The sequence below is a fragment of the Rissa tridactyla genome, chromosome 1 (assembly GCF_028500815.1).
Source record: "Rissa tridactyla isolate bRisTri1 chromosome 1, bRisTri1.patW.cur.20221130, whole genome shotgun sequence".
In the NCBI taxonomy this organism is placed as follows: domain Eukaryota; kingdom Metazoa; phylum Chordata; class Aves; order Charadriiformes; family Laridae; genus Rissa; species Rissa tridactyla.
The window spans coordinates 144,117,291-144,140,862 of NC_071466.1; the positions used below are offsets into that span (position 1 = coordinate 144,117,291).

The 23,572-nt window shown below is 44.7% G+C and overlaps 2 protein-coding genes across 16 annotated transcripts in view; both read right to left on the reverse strand.

Annotated features, from left to right (window-relative positions):
- Positions 1 to 4,257: 4,257 nt before the first annotated feature.
- On the reverse strand, positions 4,258 to 5,171 carry REP15 (RAB15 effector protein). Its single transcript, XM_054187612.1, is given in 4 exon segments — positions 4,258 to 4,305; positions 4,307 to 4,779; positions 4,782 to 4,926; positions 4,928 to 5,171. Coding segments are annotated over 4 exon segments (750 nt in total). The 5' UTR covers positions 5,012 to 5,171.
- A 2,185-nt stretch (positions 5,172 to 7,356) lies between these two features.
- The window catches only part of PPFIBP1 (PPFIA binding protein 1), a 118,887-nt gene continuing 102,671 nt past the window's right edge, over positions 7,357 to 23,572 (reverse strand). For all 15 annotated transcript variants that reach the window (XM_054187494.1, XM_054187504.1, XM_054187549.1 and 12 more), the window contains 11 exons: positions 21,536 to 21,677; positions 21,125 to 21,253; positions 20,310 to 20,460; positions 19,490 to 19,601; positions 19,257 to 19,345; positions 14,149 to 14,271; positions 13,311 to 13,436; positions 11,996 to 12,184; positions 11,261 to 11,440; positions 10,853 to 10,918; positions 7,357 to 10,052 (listed from right to left, as the gene is read on the reverse strand). In XM_054187494.1, the coding sequence (XP_054043469.1) occupies positions 9,966 to 10,052; positions 10,853 to 10,918; positions 11,261 to 11,440; positions 11,996 to 12,184; positions 13,311 to 13,436; positions 14,149 to 14,271; positions 19,257 to 19,345; positions 19,490 to 19,601; positions 20,310 to 20,460; positions 21,125 to 21,253; positions 21,536 to 21,677 (1,394 nt within the window). In that variant the 3' untranslated portion in view covers positions 7,357 to 9,965. The remainder of the gene's footprint in view (positions 10,053 to 10,852; positions 10,919 to 11,260; positions 11,441 to 11,995; positions 12,185 to 13,310; positions 13,437 to 14,148; positions 14,272 to 19,256; positions 19,346 to 19,489; positions 19,602 to 20,309; positions 20,461 to 21,124; positions 21,254 to 21,535; positions 21,678 to 23,572) is intronic.

Sequence of the window (23,572 nt, forward strand, 5' to 3'; positions counted from 1 at the left end):
CATTTACACTTTTTCTTAGCACTATAATCAAATGGCAGTAATATCCTGCTTCCTAACACTGTGCATACCCAGGATTTTATTTGGTATGAAGAATGAAAATATATAGAATGTGCTGGATTATTCACCTCGCTTATGCCAAATTTTAATGCTTAAAGCTTTTAATTATGAGGGCCATGAGTGTTTGCCTTGTATGCATAATCTTTGCAAGATCAGAAGCTTAAAGATCCTTCTTCAGTTGGAGGATGACAGTTAACCCTTTATGACTGAAGTTGTTCAAGCCGCCTCGTTGATCAAAACAGAGAGGTAGACAGCAATACAAAATTTGTTTCCTTTGTATTTTGGAATTGCCTCTCTTAAATGCAAACACTTTCCCAGCTGGTCACAGTTCTCATCCCTGGGCAATGAAAGAAACTACAGAAAGCAGGTGGCTTTGTGCACTGTTCCAAAAATAGCTGGGTTTTTTTGCTTGTATGTCTGTGGAATACTGAAAAAAAAGTACTAACTCTTCTATTTACTTTTAAAAAGCAGATGGTGCCACTGGAGTACAAAAGCAGTTGTTCTGCATGTCCTGTGCAGTGGGAAAAAATGCCAGGTGAAAACTGGATCTAGTTTTAGTTTCCTGTTTCCCAGAGGTAGATTTGGAAAAAAGGGAGCTCAGGTTTTATTGCCAGGGTGGGTTTCAGCAGGTAGCCCAGCTTCAGATACAGTATGAATACAGTCAGGGGAATCAACTCCATCTCTTGCTCAGGCAAAGCTCCAAAGGGTTTTGCTTGGTAAGGATGCATGGGAACAGCCTTAAGTCACAAAACTGACAGCAAACACAAATGTCTCACTGAATCTAAAACTGTTTCTTAGATGCTGTTTACTATAGCTCTGATTTTTATTTTTTTAATACACTTTTTCTGACAGCAGCCTTTTACCTAGTCTTTAGTAAACTTAAGGCATCCTGCGTGCAGAACCTTCTGCTTCTAAACAACAGAGATGCTGCTGAGATTAGAGCTGTCCTGCAAGGACTTTGTGAAACTAAAAATCTTGTTCTGGTGATGAAATCAGAGTGACCAAAAGGATGTTTTGTCATAGATGAAGTAATGTGGATGCTTAGCTACAAGTATCAGTGTATAATACCACTTGTTTAAAGATTGGGGTAGGTATTTACGGTTATAGCTTGCCATATTTTCTTTTGTGCCTGTACAAGAGATGGGTACTGGGCCCTTAAAAGGTTAATTTTCAGCATGAATTAAATGGAGAAGAGAGTATAGTTAATTTAAGGAACGTTGAATGGATAATACTGTTACTAATTTTATTAGACGCTTGCCTCTGAATTTTTGATGTGTGCTTCTGAAACTTGTTCTTTAATACCGTACTCCAGAGTACACAGCTTCTAACCAAATCCTGTCTGTTGCAACTGTTCACTCGCAGTGGATGCTCCCACTCGGCATCCTGTGCTAAGTCAACCATAGAAACAAGAGTCCTTGCAGCAGCGGAAAGGAAGTGCCTGTACAGCAGGGAAGGGGAGGTTTTATCCTCTCAGGGTGATGGAGGGGGAAGAAAAAGTAGAGGTGCATTGGTGAAGGGTCACCCAGGGAGAAAGGAGGGAGAGGGGTTACTGTGTGGCTGAGGACAGCTGTAGATTAAGGCCTCTGCCAGGCACTGTCCGTGTCGTGTACAGCTTGGGGTAAACGGGCCACGCTGCTGGGTCATCTCTGCTTGAGTCAGAAACTCCTGGTGGACCCAGGTAGCGTGGATATCTGTAGCCTGTGATAAGCTCATCATGCTTAAATTAAAGTTTCTTAAAAAAGCCGGGGAGAGGTCTTCTGCTGTTTTTTCTTGAGAGGGAGACCTACCTGGCTAAGCTACCCAGGCAACAGCAGCAGTGCTGCATGTTTCCTCTTCTGACAGAAGCCTTTCTTCACTGAGCTACGCTTCCATGGGCTCTTGAGAACAACTACATTACTATACATTAGACTTAACTATACATTAACAAATGATGTCCAAAGAAAAGAAAAAAAACAACCCACAAACCAACACAACCCAACCCCTTCACTTTGCTTTTACTAACCTTATTACACAACTTACCAACTTACCATTACCCGGGGTCAGCACCTCGCCTGGTAGATCAGTACGTGCAGTTACAGAAGCCGGGGGTATGGCTGTGAGGCACATGAGCTGAGACCCCAGCTTGGCTGAAGAAATGAACACGGTCAAATTTACATTGTTAAATACTTTGTTGTGCGTCTTCACCATTATTAGCCATAGTACAGAGCCTTGGCCAGTTCCCATCGTCGGTGAGGGCTTGGGCTCCTGAGCTAAAACCCTCAAGGCAACCGGACGAAGCGCAGGCTGGGGGATGAACCCTGTCTCCCAGAACGAAGGCCAAGCCCCTGTGATTTCTCTGAGGTAGCAGAGCCATGCTGGAGGGCATGGACCAAATGGCCAACTGCCCCAATATGTAACTTCCATAGTCCAAACTCTGGCTCGTCAAGACATTTTTATTTTCCCCTTCCACTGTCCCCCTCAAAAAAATCACACAAAACATCCAAAGGAAAAAGCCCGACCACTTTTCAGAGAGACAGCATTCCTACAGAACTGAAGTACATAAAAGACAACCCGCTGTATATCCTGAAGACGCCAAGTCAATGCAAAATTAAAGCTTTTCTCCTGGTCTTTTATCCTGCTGCGGTATTGGTTATGCTGTTACTTTAAACAGGCACACCCCACACGCTCCCCCCGTCCTCCTGAATGGGTGTAGAGCCCTCATTCTCAGCACATATCCCCATAGCTAGGCGTATTTTCTCTGTAGAACACCAGAACGCTCCCTCTCTGTCCCACCAAACCCCTGCTACCTGCCAAAAAAATACAAGGACACCAGTGCTTTGAAAACAACGATCTCAATGACCTATTTCAAAAAATAAAAGGCTTCTCTTCCCCATACCCAGCTGCATTTGTGACACAGCAAAAATTTCACAGTTCTTACTGTGTTTGGTTTCATTTCAGCTCACCTTTCAGCCGCCGCACCCACGCCATGGAAAGCTGTGAAAACTTTTGGCACTGGTGCTGCGGCTTCTTTATGCCTTTATTTTTTTTTTTTTTTTTTAATGGCTGCATAAATAACAGCCTTTATTTCTCAGCTGCCCCATCTTATAACTCACATAGAAAATAGTAACATATAAAGGAGGTTTTGAAACTATTTTTTTATTCTGTTAAATAAAAAAGAAAGAAATTGTAAGAAAGCTACAGGCAGAGGATTTTCGCGCTGACAAAGCAATTCAGACAGCTATAAACAAAGGGAGTTTACCAGTTTGAAAACTGAGCAGGTCTTCCTTCACTGGTTAACAGTAGCTGAAAAAAAGTAATTACAATTGTGCAACTCAGAAGTCTCACTTTGTCCAGTAAAAGCTGAGGGACATGAACTAAATCAGGCTATTAATGCATCTAGCTTTTAAGCTACTGAAAACAGAGCGTGAAATAATTTTGCCTCCTCCAGGCTTTTGCTCTCTGCCATGAGTGGCTGAGAGCTGCTTTTGGTGCCCTGAAAAGCAACAACTCCCACCAACAGCTCCAGGGCCAGGGTTTTTTGGTCCCCGATGGTCGATTTCCCCGAGGTTTCTTTAATACCTGCCACTGCTTTTTTGTCACACCTCGATCTGCTGGGCTCAAACTTGGCCCCCTGCATTTCGGTCACAGCCCCAAAGGCCCTCTGTAGCCTGGCACTGATAATTAATAGGTGTGTCATACAGCACATTTCTATTGCTGGGAAGGTATTTCCCTCTTTGTGAACTAGCTCATGCCTCCAAACCACAGTTTTTAAGCCCTGGGATCGTCCTTCCTGCTCAGTGCAAAGCTTCTGTCCAGTGCCAGTACATTTTCTTTATGACAGTCTCAACCTCCTCTTACAGGAGAAAAAAGTCTGCCACACAGTAAACAAAGGCTGTGAGTCAAGTCTAACATGACCTCCCAAAAACTCAGGGAGATTAAGCTTTCATTGGCTGCAGCCACCACTTAATGTCTGGTGAACACAATGTTCTGGAAAAATGATGTGCCTTCTATAAACACATTTTTCTGGCAGGTTGCCTAAAACCTGGAGAGACTGACTCAGCCTGGCTTTTGCAGGAGGAAAGGGAAGCCTGATGGGCAGAGGAGAGGGTGGGAAATAAAGGCTTGGAGGGAATGGTGTGGGAGAAGAAAAGTGAGAGGCAGAGCTGAGCCCCACGCGGCCTCTGGTGCTGGCGTGCAGAGCCACAGCAGTTAACCGGTGGCTTACAGAAAGTTTATGTACACGTTGCCCATCGCCTTCGGTCTGTTTTTTTGCGCCGAGACAGTTTTCCAACATGTCTTTTGTGGGCAGGAAGCTGTGAGTACTTATGACAAATTGCTGTAGCGCATTGCTGCCCAACAGGTGGCATTTTTGCTCTTCCTTGGCAATGCTGTCTGGCATGACTCTGTGCGTATCCTTGGACTTCCCTGCCACGCTGAACACGATGAACAAGCCCAGGCAGTCCTGCCCCACCAGGCGGCAGAACTCCACCAGCTTCTCAAACCTGTTCCTGTTTTGGAAGTGCTCATCTGCCAGTGTGGTTTCCCAGCAGCAGTCCTCCACCACCTCAGTGGGGCCACCTTCGCTACAGAAAAGCTCGGCTAGCTGTGAAGCCTGCATGGCAGTCTGAAGTTTGATTTGCGTGTCAGCTCTAGACAGAGTCCAGATCCAGTCCACTCTGAACAGGGAGGACTGCTGCTTGCTCATTTTGCTGGTTGTGCTACGTTCCTCCACTCCTTTTCCATGCAGAAGTTGATGAAGTTGAGCACAAAGATCTCGCTCAGCATGTTTGTGGCTGTCTGGAATTTGCTCTGAGGATCCATGAAACCAAGACAGTCCTTCAGCCTTTGAGATTCATGAACCACACCTTGACTGAAGACTTCACAGATGACAAAGAGTTTCAGCCTTGTTCTCCTAGTCGACCTCATGTGAGACCGCCTGGCGCATTTTCTGTGCAGGAGGAGGTTGTTTCCACATGCACGCTGCCTGAGGGAAGTCGCTTAATTTTCCAGCAAAGACGCTGTAGGCACTGGGCTCAGCCAGACCTATTAAGCGTGCACATGGTTACCTGCAGCCTTCCAGATGAAGGTCATGGCAGCAGCAGAGCTCTGTGAGCAGGCTGCTACCCTGAGGGGCAGACAGGCTTCCTCCTGCATGTGTTTCTCCGCAGCTGACCGAGCAGCAACCAGCCCAATGATAGGCCCAGTAACTTTCACACCTACTGAATTCACCTGTGCTTGTTTTCCTTATTGTTAATTCTGGCACCATTTCTTCAGCGGATGCTATCTCATTCCAGTCTAATCTTAGCTCCTTTCTGAGATTATCACAGAGAAGCCATTTTATTGGCACTGGGTGTTTCCTGGAGATGAAAAAAACCTTTTTCTTTTAATTCCCCAGAGAAGAGTATGCATCCAAACCTGAGGACTTCTGCAGGGTGCTTGAAACGACACGGTGGTCTTTTTTTGATGGGCCGTTGCCTGTATCCAATATTAACTGCTGGTTCTGTCAGTGGCATTAGTTGCGCCATGGTAATACACACAGACTCAGCTGAACTTTTGGTTCAGCTGAGAAGCTTATGCCATCACTTCCTGTGACTGGCGTATCTCAGAGAAGCTTGGACAGTCAATGCACCACCATGCATGACCATCAAAACGAGCTATACGAATAAAGAGGCTTCCTAACCTTAAAAAAAAAATCCAGTCTCCATATCTGTGAAAGCTGGAATGTATGTTCGCAGGAGCCACCCCTGTTCAGCTCTGGATGGTGCTGGTGCCAAATGCACCACTATGGTCTCCTCATTGGTCCAGGATCTCACCACCATTCTCAAGAAACAGGCTCTGTCCTGCTGAATGCTGCTCTTCCTCCTCCTCTTCATTCTGAATGAGTGAAAAAAGTATTGAGGAGCTGTCTTTCTCTGTACTCTTTACTCTCATTGCTCAAGACATCTTCATTTGATCTCTCCTTCTGCCAGCAGATAATCCTTATGCTCCTGCCACTCCAGGGAAACGCTTTCTCACGTGCATGGGCTGGTCAGTCTCTCTAAGAAACAGATTATGACCTACACATTACGTGTCTTTTCTTCCACAGGTCTTCAAATGTGTCATGGGCCCATCTCCATTCCTTCATGACCTTCTCACAGTTTTGATTAGGGAGCACGCTGCTGCTTTTCCTTTTATCGCTGACCGTTAACACTAATTTCCTTTTTATTCAAGGGTTCCCCAGCACCTAATACTCTCTCCTTGCTGACCACTGCTCCAAATCTACTGGCAACTCAGCGGGTTTTTGCTTCTTAGCTGCCTCAAAGAGCACTATCTTATTCCTCCCAACTGAGGATGAAGAGGCTCACCAGGAAAAGTTCTTGCTGCAAATGAAAATGCCAAAATACTAAGGTGAAGCATAAGCATGCACTAAATATTCATAACAACAAAGCAGTGCAAGGTACAAAAAGCATGCAGGCAGGACAAGTGCAATTTCTCTCCTAAATGGAAAGCCAGGACGCAACAATACCTAGTGAGAATCATAAGAGTCAGCCCAGAGGTTATTCTGGATTACTTCCCCATTCCAAAGCATATTGGTAATTTAAGCGAACAGAAAAAAGCTGGGTTTAATCTCCGTAGGCTCTTGGTCGATTCACATCTTATCTTTTCCTCATCACTGTAAATGAACAGGCAGCTCTCTACACTCTAGGTTTCAAAGTATTTCTCCTCAGCGTTCCCACTGGAATGTTGAGCTGATGAACATCACAGAAATGAAGGTCATGAGATAGGTGTTCTGCATTTTCCGTTCTGTTACCTGGGCTACACTGGGCAAAACGCCAATCATCATTTATACCTGCACCCCAGCAACAAAATGTAGTTTGGGGAAGCTCAACTCCTGTTGGCAAAGTAGCTGAAGCTCCTGTGGCTCCTGAGGGCTGTGAGGGCATGGGGAAGGAACGACACCTGGGACCAGAGAGATGGTTGTCCTGTTACAGCAAGAAGGGCCAGAGCTGGTCCTTCCTTCATCACCCTGCGAGGACTCGCCCAGGAGCACACACCGAGCAACAGGGAACGCTTTCTAATGATACCACACTGAACAACCCAAGACGGTTCAAATCGGGATCTCAGAAATAAATAAAAAGACTTGGGGTAGTTATTTCCTAGCTGTTTGCTGAGTCCTTCTGCAGGCACTATCGACAAACAAACTAATGGGTCAACGAAAAAATGTGTGATTTTGCCCCTTCTCCCTCCTTTGTCTTTTAAATAGAACAAAATGAGCTTCCTAGGAAAATAAAAAGGAGAAACAAGCGGATACATTAAAAAGGAACCAGCTTCCAGAAACACTTGGCATTTTCCATAGACTTTATTGGATTTTACATGGCAATACACAGTAGTTATGTTGCCCTCTTCAAACACGCACAAATTAAAAAACCCCAACGGTATCAATTGTGTGCCCATTCACACATAAACTTCCTGACTTCATCACTTGCTTTCAAGTCCACCCCCATAAAATAACCAAGGTTCAGATGACAGGCAGCTTCGAGGGGATGACCAGGCTTTCCAACCAGTGAACACAAGAAAGGGTTGTTCGGAGCAGAATGCTACTTACGCTGGACTTAAATAAACCATCATCCGCTGTTGCTGATATGCTTACTAATAGCACTGTACTGAAGAGAAATCAGAGAGTATATGTTTGTGCCTATTTCAGCATATAATATTGTGTCACTAGCCCCCTTTTTTTCCTCCTGGGAATATCCAAGTCATGTTCACTAGCCAGCGTCTAGTGAGAGCGCATCTGGAGGAACACTTTTACTCGGAAGCCCGCACCACGTCTTCCCAGTGCTTCTGCAGCATTTGGGAGAGCAGGCTCTTAGGGTCAACTTACATGTAAATAATAACCATATTGCGTATTATTCACAGAAAGCAAGCCCTGAATTCACATCCCAAGCATCTGCACCCTAAAGCTGACAGCAGGCGTGACACAATGTGGTATTTCTGCCCGAATTAAAATAGCTCAAACACCCCCAAGACTGCAGAGGAAGAAACAACAGAGAGCCAATTATTTGCGGACAGGAATTAGTCAGGAACACTGAATAAAGCATCAGTTGCGATCTGTTTGTAGACAAATGGTAAGCAGCACAAACTATTTTATGTATATGTTACGGATTGTTTGCCCGGCTTCAGTTACTGGAGAGAAAATGGCAGCGCTTGATATTATGTGTAACACAACTGGTCCACATCAAACTTTTCATCTTGGTACATAAATAATAGCCTACACTGCACACCCTTCAAAGACTGGTAATAGCTTATCAGGTTACAATAATATAATGCTCCAATCTACCCCGACATCTGATGGGAGCTCCCTGGAAGCCCCTGAAGGAACCTTTCTTCCTTTCCCAGCTTTGTTAATAGTGTGTCAGGAATACACACGAAGCCAGCACAAATGTAGCATCCCTTGCACCGCACCAGCCACGTGTTCGGAATGGTCTCACTTCCAGCAAGGAGAGCGATGAAATGAGTGACAAACGCTTGGTAAAGCAACACACCACCCACCACAAGGAACAATTCCAGCTGTACTTGTTTCGCCTTTCCAGAGCAAAGAAGCTTCATGCCATTGTGCTAAAATACATGCAATGTTCAACACCATACGAACGACCACTGTGATCAACAGAATCGCTTTTTTTTGTTTGCTTTTGGCTAGGACACCTCACAATATTGAAAGGCTGACAAAAGATCTCCACTGGCTAGTTAGGATTTTTAAAATCTGATGATCTTCAAAAGCAGAGGAGCTGTGGTTTAAGAAGGTAAAATGATGAGCAACATGTTTGATATTTCAATTTTTGAGGACAATCCTCCCTTAGGTTTAATATTATGAAATAATATATTTCCTATACATTTCTCTATATAACTTTTTTTTTTTTTTTGCAACTACACCATCTTTACGCTAGTCACAGCACAGAAATATCACTTCCATTCACAGGGAGTACTCTCAACTTTAAGGATGTTTTTTAAGTCACAGAAGTGTTAATAATCGTGTTTGATTGCTATAGCTACTGCTGCTGGGAACAAGAAAGAAGATGCTTTAAAATGTTCCGAGTTTCTGTAAGAGTCACTGCTAGAAGAAACATGCTTTATAATTGTTTCGTCCCAAATGGAAGATCAATAAACTGTGCACGTAGTAAAAAAGCAATGAAAGCAAACAGTTCCAAAGGTCAGCCTGCCTTTTCCAGTAACCAGCTGGTATGCAAACTGGCATAAATCTTTTTACAAGCCCTTCACCCACATCTCAAACTTTCCATCACTCTGTCTCACAAAATTTAAATTTTCGCTTCTATATGTACTTCATATACTCCTTTTTTCTTTTACCCTTTTTTTTTTTTTTTTATAAAACAGTATAAAAATAAGAGCAACAGTCGAGCTATTGGGGAGTTGATGCAAGACATGGATGACTAAAATCCTACATTGGAAACTGTAGGAAGGGCAGAACTGGTGTTTGTGCTGAACAAACGCACTTTATAAAGGGCAGTAACATTTGTTTTTTTCAGCTGAAAGCCTAGAGAAAGCTGATGCACAGTATCTACAGACGCAATACTTCTAACTAACATCTTCTGTTATTTTGAAACAGTATAAAGGATTATTTGAGGCTGTGAATAAGCAAAAGGAGCACTATGATACCACGTAGATTTAAATGCATTACTCTGAAACATATCACCAGTTTGTACATGAGATACAGTAAAAACAATTGCCATTCACGAGTGTCTGGGTGCTTCTTATGGCAACTTTAGAGTAGGCACGTTTGTTTGGTTTTTTTTGAATTCTCCACCTCCCAATATTATTTCTAACAAACAGAAGCAAGAGCAACGTTATGTACATGATCTGCTGCCCATCACGTATAACGATGACATTTCTTGCACCCAGGAAAGTGAGCCTTTGTCAGTGCCTGGTGGTTACTGTCACACATTGGAGTCCTCATCTGTTATACTGGTGCTAGGAGAGCGAGCTGCAAAGTCTTTAAACATTTCATCTTCTTTCAACATGTGCTGGAAAGGAAAGGAGGGAAGAGTCAAGGTTCAGGCCCTCACAACTCAAATCTGGGATGGCGCAGCCCTGCACCCGGCAGCAAACAGCACCGTCAGCCCTGCCAGCCACCCCTTCATTCTGCCGAGGACATTTTTCACGCGTGCTGGTTCCTGACCAGCTCGCGACTCAGTCCCCTTTCTGCTGGCCCAAACAGCCAGGGGAGCGCAGGCCGGGGCTGGGCTTCCACCAAGAAAACACGCCGTGACCTCTGTCGGCAGCCCACTGCCCAAGGGAAACCCACTGGCCTAAAGCCTAATCCCGTGTCCTCTGCCCTCCCTGGAGGGTGGTGAGTCAGCAAAGAGGGCTGGCGCCCATGGGCCACCACTGCCAACTGGGGGAACCTCCCAGCCAGGATGGACAGGTATTTTCCTCAACCGCGAATTTTTCTTTTCCCCTCCGTCCCTGTACAGAAACCAAAGGAGCTCAACTGACCACTAGTTCTGATGAGGCTTCACTATACCCGTAATTTGCACGGTATTTTATATACGTTAGCCCTCAGAGACTAGTGGTGCTTCACTCTATCCAAAGACTAGGTCCCACTATGCACTGAAATTGATCAAAACAATTGCCCCCGAAACTACAAAACTCAGCTGCTTGACAGAGCCAGTAATAGCAAAGAGAAGTTGTACATAGTGTATTTGTATTAAAAAGCATCACTATTAAATAGCATTGCTATTTAATACTAGCAACTGGCAAGGGGTTTATATCCACCTTGCAGGAACAGTGATCTTATTCCACAGAGCCCACTTTTAAGCCTTACCGTCAAGTTGTTGATGCCTTCAGAAAATGCTCCTATTTGCCTCACTGTCCCTTCTGAATCTTCCATCTACAAAAAACAGATAATGAATAATGAATCAATAATAAATTCACTGTGTGGCAGGTGGCAATTAAGTGCAGCACATAATGTAACTGCTTGATTACACCCAACATGGTCAGAGCACAGGAGCAGCGTGCCCTATCAGGAGAGGAAAGTGATGTCCTAAAGGCGCTGCATTCACAGCTTGAGCCTCTTTGGGCCAAGAGACACTTTTGTTAGTGATGCTGCGTGACTGCAAGAAGTCAGGACCTTCACGAGCCAAAGCAAAAGGAAAGCATCCCTGCGAAAAGGAAGGTTTTCCACCAAACCTGACAGCATAGTCAAGGACTCCAACTGCTAGAACTGGCTTACCTGCTCCAGCCTGTCCAAATCATCATCGTCATATACTCGGATATCCAGGCCAGGCTTAAAACCCTTCTTTGACCCACTTCCAGATGCCCGCCCCAGCTCCATAGGACACACATACTCTTCCACATCATCTTGCTTCTTCTTCCTCAGGCTCCCAAAATTGCTGAAGGCAAGTTTCTTTGGCTTATGAGTGAAGAGAAAATTGACAAGAAGTTAGAGAATCAGCAAAGAATTAACATATCTCTTACTCTGGTACTGGTGTTTCAATGATGAAGGGTCAAAAGCCCGCTGCTCTCCTAAACAAAGATCTTCTCAATAGCTGTATTTCATAATAATTGCATCTGAAAGAACAAGGTGTGTCCCCTCATTCTACCACCGTAAGACAACACCATTTAAAGCATCCCGAATGAGATCAGAATCCCATGGCATTAAACCGTGAGCATATGAACAATAAGAGACAGTCTCCTTCCCCAACGACTTATAGTACAGACAGAAGAACAGCACACAGGAGTGCTACTGCTTGTCTGTGCATATGAGAGCCTGAGATGTGGTGCGTTCACAGGAGACACAAGTGTCAAACCCAGATCTGCTGAGTCCTGCTCTCATGCTTCTTTCATTAACAGCCAGTCCCTTTTCTCAGACCTTACTGAACTGCCCTCCAATCATGGATAAAACCAGCACAAGAGATCCGAATGTCTGCCTGGAAGCTCCCACACTCACCCAGAACATGTGACCTACCTTTACTTTGGCAGTTGCTGTTAAGAGGACGTAGTCTGGGGACTCCATGGCTTCGCGTTTCTGCTGCTGGGCCTCCTGCCCAATGAGGAGGTTGAAATGAGTCGCCAGGTGCCGTCTCAGGAGCGTCTTGTTCGGTGGGATGTTCAGCAACTGTGCCACGGTTTCTACATTGAAACGAGGCTCCAAAACCTATTGATTAAATCACAGAGAATCCAGCTGAAGTCAGTGCTGTCCGATGAGGTTTCAAGGATATCAAGAGGCCCACCTATCTTGGTCACTTCCTAAGGTTGCTTTGGGGCTTATGTTTGTATTTTAGAAGAAACATACAGCAAAGACGTGGAAAAAAGAGTTAACTAGTTAAAGGATTCATATAGTGCTACCTCCAGGCTTTACTTCTTGAGTTTAAATAGAAACAAACTGGCAGGTAAGAAGAAAGGAAAAGATAAATTCACCCTTAATTCAATGTAACATGTGAAGCTGCCACAAAATGTTTACCCACCATCCTCTTTAATTCTGGAAAACGTAGCCAAAGGAATGATGGAAAATAAAACACACATAAAATGCTGGGAGCAGGGATATACTTCTTAATTACCTCAACAAACTTCTGCAACTACAAGTCTCTTGTCTGGAGTATCTGATGCTAGAGCAATTAAAAACAATCCTGGTTTGACATTGAAATCACAAATTTTACAAAAGTAACAAGCCTTCCTCACAAAATAAAAACACATCCAGGTTTAGGAAGGAAGATAATGGCTGTTTAACAGTATGATACCAGTGTACAGCATCATCGAATCACAGAATGGAATCACAGAATCGTAGAATGTGTTGTGTTGGAAGGGACCTTTAAAGATCATCTAGTCCAACCCCCCTGCAGTAAGCAGGGACACCTTCAACTAGATCAGGTTGCTCAGAGCCTCATCAAGCCTGGCCTTGAATGTCTCCAGGGATGGGGCCTCCACCACCTCTCTGGGCAACCTGTGCCAGTGTCTCACCACCCTCATTGTAAAGAACTTCTTCCTCATGTCTCATCTAAACCTACCCTGCTCTAGTTTATCATAGCACAGGAGGTGGAGAATGCCCTACCTAAATTAAATTGTGAGGGGAATACAGATAATCAAACCCATTGCTGCCCACACTAATTCTGCCCAAGACACTCATCTACTTTAAACAGAGTTAATACATTTTGATAGCAACTTCTTATTAAGCAGAATAAGAACATAAGGTGTGTGCAGCAAAAATAATGTCAGAACTTTGCTCTAGCAATTCTCAGCCATATTTTTTAAATGAAATGGAACAAGCCAGACCAAAACCTTACCATCAGTCCCCCATGCACACCGCTCCCCCGCAGGTTAGGTGCATACTCTGCCAGATCAACGGAACGTAACCACTCCATCACGCGATGATTGGTCCACTGTGTGACCTCAGAAGGCGTGACGTTATTCTGTGAACAGGAGGAACGGGCAGTTGAGGAGACTTCCCGACTCAGCTGTCTCAGCCCCAATCTTTACCAAAACAAACATCTACTGCCCTCAATGAACATAAGCCCACTCTGCACTTGAGAAAAACCCCTCTTTGGATTGCTATCTTGCAGCAATACCAACGTGGAGATGGGTCTGAACAGTGGGCAGGTCTGTATTATGCTTCATGCCATTTGATTATCCTGCTGTGCACTAGAACTACTTGCAATTTCTACCAGTAGAACTGAAAATGTAACTAGCTCCATGAGCTGCTGTGCTTTTCTTGTTGATACACGCCATGAATCTAAATCCAAGAGTCTGGGTTGCTTTATCATCCATTGCCCTATCCAGCATATGCTGGATTCCCAAACTGATGGCACTCTTGTGTCTGGTAACAGGGCCAAACTCCTTTTACACAGAAAATTTTGACAGAGACATCAATTTTCCAGAGAGTTACACAAGACTTACAGTGACAGTGCACTGAATTCAAGATGATTTATGTTCCAGACAGTACATCAGAAACTAAGGCAAAACAGCCAGCTGTTGGCTAGGAAGAAGAGCAGGAGATTTGGCAAGGAGACATGAGTCTGGGGCCATGACAGGTGGAGGAAAGGAGACAGCAGAGCAGGAATAATCAGAAATACCAGGGAAAAACCCCAGAAGATTCCTCTTCACAGCTTCATCTTAAAGCAGTACCTCATCAGATGGCCTCCTGCGCAGACAGTTGGGCTCAAAGTTATTTATTCTCAAAACCTGAATGGCTCTTTTGATGCTGAGGTGGTGGAGGACGCTGACAACTTTCAAGGACAGCAAGTCATCCTGTCGAAAAGGAAGGGGGGCGTTAATAAACATGCTAAACATGCTTATTGGTGGAACCAGCACCCGACTGTAAGAGACTGCTTTGGACCTTGGCTTAAAATGACATACCTGACACATTCTGGGGTAAGATTTTAATATGTGAGACAAGTGATTAACATTAAACCATCTGTCCCAAAATGAAAGCTTTCTGTGTTGCTCTGTACTAGCTCCTGGGCGACATTCTTCACACAGGGTACAGAGCTTAGTACAAGAAACCTGGGGTAACGAGGAGGGGAGAGGATGAGGTGACACATCCTCAGTGATCTTGTTAGAGCCAGGAGAGCTTTCCAAATCCAGTGCATCAGGTTCACCTGAAATTTGCATTTAGTCCTGCCAAAAGTTTTCATACCACAAACATCCAGCTAAGTTTAACTGAAAACAATAAATTACTCTGAAAATTGAGGCATTCTGTGTGATTAGAATGAAAAAAAAGATGGAAGAAGAAAAATACGAAGGTGTGTCGGGTTGGTCTCCCACAACTGCGAATGATAAATGCTTTTTAAGTGCTTGTCATAAGTGATGGAACAATGAAGAGGCTCACCCAGCTCACCATCACCGTGTAGCTCCTACTTTGCACTGGCACCTGCTACAGTTTGAGGGAAGGAGGGCAGGTTGGCCAGTAGCACCAACTCCCCCTCACACATGCCACGGGAGCACATTGGACACACAAGCAGCCTGAAGGTTGGGTCTGTGACAAGGCACCGCAAGGCAACCTGGCTGTGCCTTTACATCCCACCGTTTTCAGCATCAGACAAGCCTCTTCTCACACATCGCAGGGCAAAAGCCTGCAAAGGCATGGCCACACTCAGCCCTGCAATGCATCGGTGATGCTAACAAAAGCAGCTGATTCTTTCTCCGAAAGCTCGATCCTCACATTGTTTTTTACTTAAACATTCATCTCACAAGGGACTTATTTTATAGCTTGCACAGACTGGCTGTTTAGGCTCCCACCAGTGTCTGTGGAGTGTTAGGAATCCCTTAGGACAATTTGTGCCATGTCAACGAATGAGATGGTGCCTCACAGTGCTCCTCTCTACATTGACCACAGGCCTTCGACTGGACGGGTAGCTTTTAGATGTAAAGAGCCAGGAGAGCTTAGTTCCTTCCTTCACGACTACAGTTTGGCTCCATTAAAGTTCCCTCTTCTTCTTGTACTCATGGCTCCTTCAAACCACTGAGGAGGGGAGAGACAGAGCCTTCTGGCACACAAGGGGGCTCAACTCAAAGGACACATGTGGTAGACAATGGCAAAGGAGACAGAAGGTTTAGACCAGGTCTCCTGTTTCTTTCCGGAGAGGGCCCACATCTTCCCTAGTCTTGCCTAAAGGCAAGATAAACCAGGATAAATCCCTGACGTACTTACAGAAGTTTTTCTTGTTATCCTTGATGTCCCTATCAAGGTTTAATTCTATCTGGGCTTTAGCTTGCCTAATCTGGTTCCTGGCCACAGTTTCTCTGTATTCCACCCAGTGCACCCGTCCTTGCTTCCACCCTCTTTACGCCTCGTTTTTGCTTTTGAGCTTGTCCAGGAGCTCATTATTCATCCATGCAGACCTCCTAGCTTTTTTGCCTGACTGCTTCTTTCTTGGGATGCACTGCTCCTGATCTTGGAGGAGGTGATCCTTGAATACTAACCAGCTTTCTTGGGGCCCTCTCCCCTCCAGTACTTTTTCCCTTGTTACCCTGACAAGCAGATCCCTCAAGAGGCCAAAGTCTGCTCTCCTGAAGTCCAGGGTAGTGAGCTTGCTGCGTGCCCTCCTCACTGCCCTAAGGATCTTCAATTCTACCATTTCATGATCACTGCATCCAAGGCTACCCTTGAGCCTGACATTCCCCACGAACCCCTCCTTATTGGTAAGGACAAGGTCCAGCATAGTTCCTCTCCTTGTTGGCTTCTCTACCATTTGAAGAAGAAAGTTGTCATCGACACATTCCAAGAACTTCCTGGATTTCTTGTGCCCTGCTGTGTTGTCCTTCCAACAAAATGATCAGAGTCTCTCTCATTTAGGAAGCCCAGCCATGAAAAGCTTGTATGGAGGAGTATGTGACAGGCCTGGCTAGAATTCCCAGCTCGCTTGCTGCTGCTGTTGCTCCAAAGGACTGCTACAAAAGAAAAACATCCCCTGCACTGCAACTGGTCACACTCTGTGAGACTTGCACTTCTGCTAACATAGGCTCTGCAGTTGTAATTCAGTCCTAACTATGCCATTAAGTGTCTCTAAGTCCAGTTCTCTGCTGGTGCAAGTTGGCTGACTTAGATAAATTTATGCATCCTCGTGCCAGGGTTAACCTGGCTTAGTATGTTTTAGTATTACTTACGTGTTATGAACACTGGACTCTATTTTGTCAAAATATTTAAGACTAGATTCTTTGCTTATCCAAACATTTCATTGCGTTTGGCTAACCTTATGACGAATCTAAGAGTAGAGTTTCTATGTCATGGTTTGCTATTTTATTTATTACAAAATAATAAATATTTGCCATTATTTATTTTGAGTCGGTGTAACCACAAGATTTTTAAAGGTACTTCTTTCATACTTTGCTGTATTTAGTTGGTCGTTTACACTGAATCTGTCATTATAATTTGATTATTAAAATCTGTCTAAAAATACCCCTAGTGATCTGCAATTTAAGGGAAGTGACAGGAGGAGTATCTATTTAAAAGGCAAAGTTCCTGCTACACATCCCTCCTCGGTCCACCTTTTACTTTTCTTTCTTTTTTAATACAAAAAAGACTGGCTGTTGAGTAATACAAGTTCCCTTACATTACAGCCTATGCTGCATCTTAGCTGCATTCAATCCATATCCAGTTAAATACGGTGCTAGTAAAGTCTCCCAACTGAAGATCAAGCTCAATGGAGACTACTGGCATCAGCCCTCCAAGAACTTAAGAAGCAGAAGAAAGAAACTGCCTCCTACTTTTATATTCATGTCTGAACTCAAAAAAACTAAAGGAAAGAAACACCAAACCCCACTACATAAGCAGTGAGTGTTTAACATTTAACCAAAATGGACTCAGCAGCAAAGTCATGCCAGCAGACAGTGCTGTGCTTGTCTTTCAGGAGAGTTAGATGGATCAACCCTAGGCTTCCTCCTGGTGCTATTGTAAAGCCTATAAAAAATACATGTAAATGTGGCATAAAAAGGTAACTTTTACCCTGCCGATAGCCTGGCTCTTGAGAGAACAGGAGAGTGATTGATTTCTTCTTTGTTACACAGAAGGAGTTAATATTAGCGATGCTCAGTTTGCATTTGCGTCCCCAGAGAAGAACAAAGGTCTTATCTCATCTTACCTGAGATCTCACACATAGGAAACCTGCTGGGTTGGCTTCAACTGACCAGCAGTAAAGTGGGGAGCTGATGCTGGCGCTAAGCATTTTGAAATACATTATGCAAAAGCTACTAAATGTAGCCTGTTTTCAAACGAGTTGGCTCTTAAAACTGCAATTTTCTTCAAAAGCAATTGCTTGTGTTTTCTTAACCTAAGCATCCACATGAATAAGGAAGTAGACTGAATGTCTGCTCAGCGAAGAAAAAAAATCCACCTACTTCTATGAATTAGTAAGACCCTGAACAGCAAAGGCCCAGCTGCATGAATTGTGGACCACAGAATTTGCACACTGTTATATACTTACAAATGCTGCCTGGGCGCACCACTGTTGTGCACAGCTGTTAAGCACAAGATTGCCCATTTCTCATGCATGAGTCTGGGCACTTGCTTACTATGGTTACTCTTCCACTTTAGTTTAGCATCTTTAAAGCTGGAAAGAATACAGGAAATACTTGAAGGTGAGTAGTAGTATCGGGCCTTCTGTGTTCTAGAGGTTACAGCTATTAGCATTAGGTTAAGTCAGGACACCCAGTATAGTTTCAAGGGGTCCTTTAAACACTGCAATGAAGCACATTGACAGATACAGCATTCTGGCTTATCCTTTTAGCGATAGTGATGCTTCTGACACTCTGACCTCTCCCTCAGCCTTCTCTTTGACATTATTGTCAGAACAACCCAGGAGACACGCGAGATGTTTAGCTGTTGAAGTCTGCATTTTTGGTACACGATGTGCGCATAGGTGTAGCATCTGTGACGCTGCAATAGCAAGTAAGAGTAAGCCCCAACTTTAGCTTCCTTTCAGTAGATCCAGCCATCTGGGACAAAAGTCATACACGCAGACGGCAACCACATGGTACTTCTACATTCCTTTTTAAAACTTTCAACATAGGCCCAGAGTAATGCACAGGTGGTCTGCCGACCTCCACATGGGTGCCAACTTTCTGCTCTAGGAAGCTACACGCCAGATCGCTGTCATCCAGCTCTTTGGCTCCTTGTTGACACTGGATCCCTTAAGATGCCTGTAAGGGACCTGAGAACAGCTGTCTGTGACACAAGAGCTGCCCAAGCAGTCATAGATCCCCTTCTGCACCCCACAAGCGGCCTGTTTGTGAGGACAGCCAGGATTTGGCCAGTGGCTGCTCACCCGGGAGGGACGAGAGGAAGAAGGCTGGCAATGGTGGCTGGTGGCAGCACCTCCTCTCCAGCCATAGCTGCTGGCTGGACCCCCACCCTTCCCCTGTTATAGCAGGTGCAGGAGGATGTGTTCGGGGCTGGGGCTGCCGCTGGGGGAAGGCTTGGGGGGAGGCTGGGAGGAGGTGAATGTGGGAAGGGGAGAAGGATGCTTGCAGAGGTGCCTGGTAGGGCATGGATCTTGGTGCTGTGGGGTGCAAAAAAGGTTGCTGCTGCTGGTGAATTGACCCAAAGGGAGCAGGAGGAAGACGTTAAGTGAATATATAGTATCTATGCAGTCACAACAATAGGTACAGTGAAATCTGGTCTCTCTAGCCTAACCTGGTCTTCAGTGAGCTATCTGGAGGTATACCAGTGTGCATTAAAGTGGGGAGAAACTAAGTACACACACAAGATGTCAGGAAAAGAAATGTCATTCACTCACCACACTCATGTAATGGAGCATTCGGCCGTCCACCTTCCCTTCATCAAACTGGGTCTTATACTGGGGGAGGCCAATGTCATCCAGCCACCCTAAGGCAGGGACAGACGCTCATGTTAGTGTGGTAGCCACGTTACTGAGGACCAGTTGGTGTTATTCCCACTCTTTAAGCCCCATATTAGCCATGACAAGGAACTCATCAAAAGTTGCTGCTTCAGTACGTAATTAAATCTTACTGGTGACCCAGTGGTAATCCAGTTTTCCATGATTGTTTTCCTCTTCAGACCCGAGTGCCTGCAGAGCAAGCTGAAGCTTCTTCCGATGCAACGGGTGCTTTATCCCAAGCTCCTGTGAAAGGAAGGAAAGCAGCAAACCTAGAGACAATACTGTGTTTTACTTCTCCCTCTGCTGAATTACAAATGGTTTCAGAGAGTCACCCTGTACCCAGCACTCGCTGGTGACTGGGCAGGTGTATTTTCTATTTGCTGAATATCAGCATAGTTTTAGCACATGTTCAGCACTAGGGAAAGGCCCACTCGCTGTGGCGGATTAATTTCAAAACGTAGTGGATTCCAAACTGTATGAAAACGTCAGCCACAACATTCTCCTATCAGGCTAAAAACAATCCCAAAATATAAAACATATTAGCATTCAGAAAAATACTTGATGGGATTACTTCCCTCCGGTTAAAAGAATTATTTAGTTAAAAGCACATGAAGGTCCCAAGAATTACTGAAATTTATGAGTATTTCCAACTTCCCCAGTCTAGCTGCAAGTGCAGCCATTCCAGGATCTCTTCAACCCCATATACGCTTTCACCAGCACTTGGTAGTTAATGTTACATATTTGTAATTAGTAGTTTCATTACAGAGCATTACATTTCTATGAAACTTCAACTAAAAAGAAACAGATTTGGCACCATTGCAGATGACGAAGTTTTAAAAATTCATCTTTTTTTTTTTTTTACTGGATGCACCTTACAGACATGATTTACATTCACAGAAATAAAAATTTTTTGTACGTTTAATTAAAAGCAGTGTTTCCAGTATTTCTCACCTTTTCCAGATCCTGCTGAGAAGCCTGCAGAAGCGTTTGCCCAGACAGTATCCAGTGTTTGCCATTATTAATGTAAGAGCCTAGCCCTTGGTCTTGGAGCCAGTTGCAAACCTGCTCCTTCGTCCACTTTGCGAATGGCATGTCCAGCTCACTACAGAAGATTTTACCAAAAAAAGTCTGATGTCTCAAATCTCCTATTCTTATACATAACAACAAAACCAAAATCTAAGCCTAATTCATGAGCATTTTGTGGGAGTTGGGACAATTCCTGTGGGAGAACACGCACCACGGTCCGCTGCTAGGTGAGCCTTGCAAGGAAGAGGGCGTCTTCTGAACTCTTAGCACCATGAAGTGCTGATTGCTGCTGATCTGCTGCTTATCTCACAATAAACACGGTCTATTAATACTATTGAAAACAACCACCTGTGCTACCTATTGCGGCTAAAACTCTGAAGTGAGACTGTAATGTTTCACTTTAGTCTTTATTTCCCAGAAGCGCAGAAGGAAACGTACCGGAGGAATATCTGTCATTGCTACGTGAGGGCTTATGCCTTGCTTCACACGGCCTCACAGCTGCACTCCAATGACACCGTGAGCAAGGAAAGCTCTGCTCGGCAGCAGGATCCCACCACTCAAGCAACCTCAACCCTGCAAAGACCATCTCTCAACGGAGGAAATGGCCTGGATCTGCCTGTTTCTATTTGCCAGCAGAGGGGACATGTCATTTTGGCACTGAGCTTCTCCTTTGGACCCCGTTGCTTGACTGGCGCTGCCAGGAAGGCAAGCACCAGCACACTTTGCACCACTCATCTTACTTGCGAGACTGCCCCAGGTCCCGAGACCAGCCCAGTCGTGGCCCTGCCGTTGCTCTTGTCCCTCCTCTTCTGAACTCCATCTCGGACATGTCATCTGGGTTGAAGGTAGTTGACTGACTTCTTTTAAGTCTAGTTCAAAAGAAGAAAGAGTATTCACATTTGGCTAAGGAAAGGGCATGCTTCTACTACAGCAATCAGTATGTGCAAGATCTCCCTACAGTGTTTGTAGCTGCTCTTCTACCTACCATCGACCTACTGTTATCTTGCTCAAATGCCAGACTGGCTCCTGCTCTTGAGACAGTAAACCATGAAGCCACACGTTGGAGGGGGGAAAAAGGGAAGATGTGTTCCTAGCAAACCCCTGCACAAGCCACAGCTCTGGAGAACCGTCATTTCTCATCTTTTACTTACCTTCCAAATAACCTCTTGATCCCCCTGGCCTTTTTCTTGGAATCTGGAGAAGGTGGCGTCATCTGTAGACTATCTGTTTCTTTCGGGCGAGGGGGCAAGCCAGCCAGATCCAAGTGATCTGCAGATCCCTTCTCCGTTTCAGCTATCAGAAAACAAAAGCTCTGTCAAGACCCACTTGCACAGTCACAGATACACTCCTGAACTTGGGAACAACTCTTGCTAAAATTATTGAGAACCACCATGTTAAGAAAATGGGGCAAAGAGGGATGGGAAAATCCAGAGCAACAAAATGTGTTCCTCCCTCATGGGCCTGACTGGGAACACTCCAAGGCAATGCTCTGCACCAGTTAAGTGCCTTGCATCCAAGGTGGGGAAAACACACCTCGTGAATCAATCAGTGAGTTAAAACCCAAGTTTACTCTTCCCTGGGGAGTGCTCCTACAGTCCTTTCACAGACAGAGCCGAGGCACGTGGATTCTCAGAAACAATTCAATGCCATGGCAGGGAACCAAACCAGGAGCCCTTAAGCACAGAAAAATAAATAGCTTCCCTGCAGGCATCTTTCCTAATAACTTGCAGTATTCCCAAAGTTCCCCCTCCAGGAAATTCCAGCAACAAACACCTCCTGCCCCAGGAGCAAGAGGGCCCTTTTCCCCTCACTTATGCAAACTGTGGAATATTTTGTTCCTCTGAAGAGAAACACCATGGCTCTGACCAAATTATATCTTCTCAGTGAAGCACAAAGCGTCTCTGTTGAGAAACCCTACACATTACCACCCACTCTAAAAGCATTAAATCTTTGATCTGTAGCTGTTGTTTTCTATGACAACAAACATGAGGGTTCCTCTCCCCAAAAGGGAAGTTGTCACAACAGCTGAACTAACAAAGAAGAAAACTATGTTAAGAACATTTAAAAAGAAAACTAAAAGAACTGCAGTATCTACTAGGCTACGTAAGCAGAGATGTGCCAGCAAATGCCAGATAGCTGAATAAAACCACCACGTGGAGTTTATGCCACTTATTTGCTGGGGGAACAGTGACAGCACAAGCCTGTTCAGATGAAGCAGCTGTGGCAATACAGCCTGCAGGAGGCAGACAGTCAGGCCTGTAACCACTTTTACCATCTTTTAACATGGCTATATAATTAGATGACTATCATTTGGTTTTGAAATGGACTTTTAAACTTCCAGGAAAAAAACAAAGAAGTTATGTGAATCAAGGTAGAGCGTATATTGCTGGGACGTGTCGCCTCAAGCCACAGAGTTAACGAGGCAGCCACAACGTGCCACGAACAGCAACAAACTGCAGGTTTCGCCAGCGAATCTTTCTGCTGGGCAAAGTTCAGATTATTCAGACAGAATACATTTGAACGTGTCCCGTTTTCCACTGATTCTTTAGATGTTAAACCTTGCAGTGAAGTAACAAGGTCACGTAGATTATTTCTGGGCACTTTGGTTTGACCACTATCGAATAAGGGGATCCTGCCAGTGAGAGACAGCACGAACATTGAACCAGGCTTTTGCATTTGTGATTTTTGCTTTACTTGTATAAGGAAAAGTGCTAGCTTAGAAAAACCACATTTAAATAGCATTCTACAGAGAAAATACCAGGACAAGCTTGGGTGCATTAGTAGCAGAGATTTGCGGGTATTGCAACGTTTGCTCTTTGTACCTTGCTCCCTTTCATGCACTGACACAATCCCGTAGAACGGTTGACATTTAAGGGGCCACATGGGAAACCGAGAGGGCCCAGAGCACTTGTCTCTTCATCAGCGACGGGCAACTGGGTGGCTGTACAACCACACCGACTGACACAGCTCTGCTTGCTAAGGCAAGACCCTGCTGGTCTTACCTGCCCTTGACAGAACCACCAAGGGAATGCTCACATCACAAGACTGGTTTTTACTACGTGAATGGCTCCATCCCCATCCGCCCCAATTATTTCTCATTTGTTTATTATATCATAAATATAACTACATCTTAGAAGAGAACTTATGTATCCTTCCCCGCAGAACTCCCCTAAGTGAACGCCTGGGAA